Source organism: Eimeria maxima, genomic scaffold, assembly GCF_000499605.1.
Source record: "Eimeria maxima Weybridge genomic scaffold, Emw_scaff1256, whole genome shotgun sequence".
Lineage (NCBI taxonomy): Eukaryota > Apicomplexa > Conoidasida > Eucoccidiorida > Eimeriidae > Eimeria > Eimeria maxima.
In genome coordinates this window covers 1-2,500 of record NW_013564255.1, presented here as the reverse complement: position 1 = coordinate 2,500, position 2,500 = coordinate 1, and the positions used below count along the sequence as shown (strand labels likewise).

Sequence of the window (2,500 nt, the reverse complement as noted above, 5' to 3'; positions counted from 1 at the left end):
AAGAAGAAAAAGGAGAAAAAGAAAAAGAAAAGAATAAATAAAAAGAAAAGAAAAAGAATAAATAAAAAAAGAATAAATAAAAAAGAATAAAGGTGTTTACCTCATCAAGCTTAATTGCAGCAGATGCTTCATCAATAGCTTGTGCAAATTCTCCTGTCTTAAGGTAGCAACTGCATGCAGAAAAAAAAAAAAGGAAAAAGGGTATAAATGCATGCAAAAAAAGGATAAAAAAGCCCCAATAATAATAAAATAAAATAAAATAAATAAAAAGAATCATAAAAAGTATTTATTTATCTACAAAAAGATATATATTTATCAATATTCAACATCACGACCCTCCAAACCCTAAACCCTCATAAACCCTAAACCCTCATAAACCCTAAACCCTCATAAACCCTAAACCCTAAACCCTAAATAATTATAAAACCCTACTTGGATAGATTAAGTCTTAAGGAAACTTCAACAGAATTTTTATGTATTTGTTGTTGTTCTGTCCATTGATCTGCATGATCTAGATAAGATAAACCCTCCTTATATGCAGCTAATGCCTCATTTATATTTTTTTTTTTATAATAATTATTCCCTTTTTCTTTCTCATCTAATGCTGATTGAATCTTCTCCTCTACAGACATTGCCCATCGAGCTTTTGGCTTTGGACGAAAACTTAATAATTCTACTTCAAACTGAACACAAATATATATATATAAACCCTAAACCCTAAACCCTAAACCCTAAACCCTAAACCCTAAACCCTAATTTTTTTTTTATATATATTTTTTTCTTTATTGATTTATTGAATAGAATAGAAGAATGGAGGGAAAAATAAACACTAAATAATTTAATAATTATACATATATATATGTAGATATATATACCTTTATAACAATTCTTGGATACATAACCCTAAACCCTAAACCCTAAACCCTAATTATTTGATTAAATATTTCTTACCTTTAATGTTGCATTAGGTGGTATAGATCCGCCTGCGCCTGCCTCGCCATATCCATAAGAAGGTTGAATTGTCTATACACCCCAAGACCACAAGAAAAAAAAGAACAGTAAACCCTAGCTAAACCTTAAACCCTAAACCCTAAACCCTAAACCCTAGATATGTTAGATATTGATCAACAAATATAAACCCTAATGAACTATCCAACATATCCACAATAAAACCCAATAAAACCCTAAAAGAACCCAAAAACCCTAAAACCCTAAACCCTAAACCCTAAACCCTAAACCCTAAACCCTTACAAGCATAGATTTTTCTCCAACACTCATAGTTGCAACACCTAAATCCCAACCTTTAATAACTTGTCCTTCCCCCAACACAAAACGAAATGATGCGTCTCTGTCTCCTGTATACAAAAAATATATATATTCATTTATTTTCCTGCTGCTGCTGTTGCTCCTGCTGCTGCTGTTGCTGCTGCTGTTGCTGCTAGTGGTGGTGGTGCTGCTGCTAGTGGTGGTGGTGCTGGTGGTGGTGTTCGTGGTGTTGCTGCTGCTAGTGGTGGTGTTGTTGCTAGTGTTGTTTATGGTGGTGTTGTTGTTGTTGCTGCTGCTGCTGCTGTTGCTGCTACTGTTGCTGCTGCTGCTGCTGCTGCTGCTGCTGCTGCTGCTTACTGGATGAATCGAATTGTGTGCCATCTTCTAATTTGCCTACGTAGTGTACCTCCACCTCATACCCCTTAGGAGGCCTGCATATACACCCCAATAAAATAAATAAATAAATAAATAAATAAATAAGAAGATAAATAAATAAGCAAATAAATAAATACATAAATAATATTATATTTATCTTATTTATCTATTAAATGCATGCATCCATGGATACAGGTGTGTAAATAAGGTACACATATACACATACATACATACATACATACATATATATTACTGTGTGTGTATACACATAAATACTGACCTTTCCCCTGTTCCTGCAACAAGAACATGTTTAATTACTCCTCCATCTTCAGTTATATTAATATTACTTCCTTCTGCATGCGGAGGACTATTATCTACTTGGGGTGTATAGGCACCTTCTTCTGCATGCGCAGAATGATGGTCATCATGACCCCCACAGCAACCACCACCTTCGTGAGCAACCATTGTCTTATTTTATTTAAATTATTAATTATTTAATTTATTTTATACTTTTATTCTATTTTATCCAAAAAAAATGAACAAATATGGTCATTTATTACCTCTATTTACCCCGTGGGGAAACAGCCCCATTCACCCACCAATTATGCATGCATGCGCATGCATGCATGCATTAATATATATATGCATGCACTTTTTCCCCTTTTTTATATATTTCTTATTTAATTCTTCCTTTTTATTTATTTTATTCTTTTATTATGTCTATTATAGTAAATAAATATATAATTAGTGTATAAAAAGATCTATAGTAGGTAATAGAAGGAAGAAGGACGCTCCTGCTCCCTCGTCTCCCTACCCACCTACCTCCTTCCTTCCTTCCTTCCTTATATATATATATATT

The 2,500-nt window shown here is 33.3% G+C and overlaps 1 protein-coding gene across 1 annotated transcript in view; it reads right to left on the bottom strand.

Annotated features, from left to right (window-relative positions):
- The window catches only part of EMWEY_00050640 (peptidyl-prolyl isomerase, putative), a gene marked incomplete at both ends in the record, with an annotated part of 3,961 nt that extends 1,855 nt beyond the window's left edge, over positions 1-2,106 (bottom strand). Inside the window, 6 exons of the mRNA XM_013479625.1 lie at positions 101-170; positions 433-683; positions 952-1,023; positions 1,252-1,355; positions 1,624-1,697; positions 1,922-2,106. Of these exons, the coding sequence (XP_013335079.1) occupies positions 101-170; positions 433-683; positions 952-1,023; positions 1,252-1,355; positions 1,624-1,697; positions 1,922-2,106 (756 nt within the window). The remainder of the gene's footprint in view (positions 1-100; positions 171-432; positions 684-951; positions 1,024-1,251; positions 1,356-1,623; positions 1,698-1,921) is intronic.
- Between the last annotated feature and the right edge of the window lie 394 nt (positions 2,107-2,500).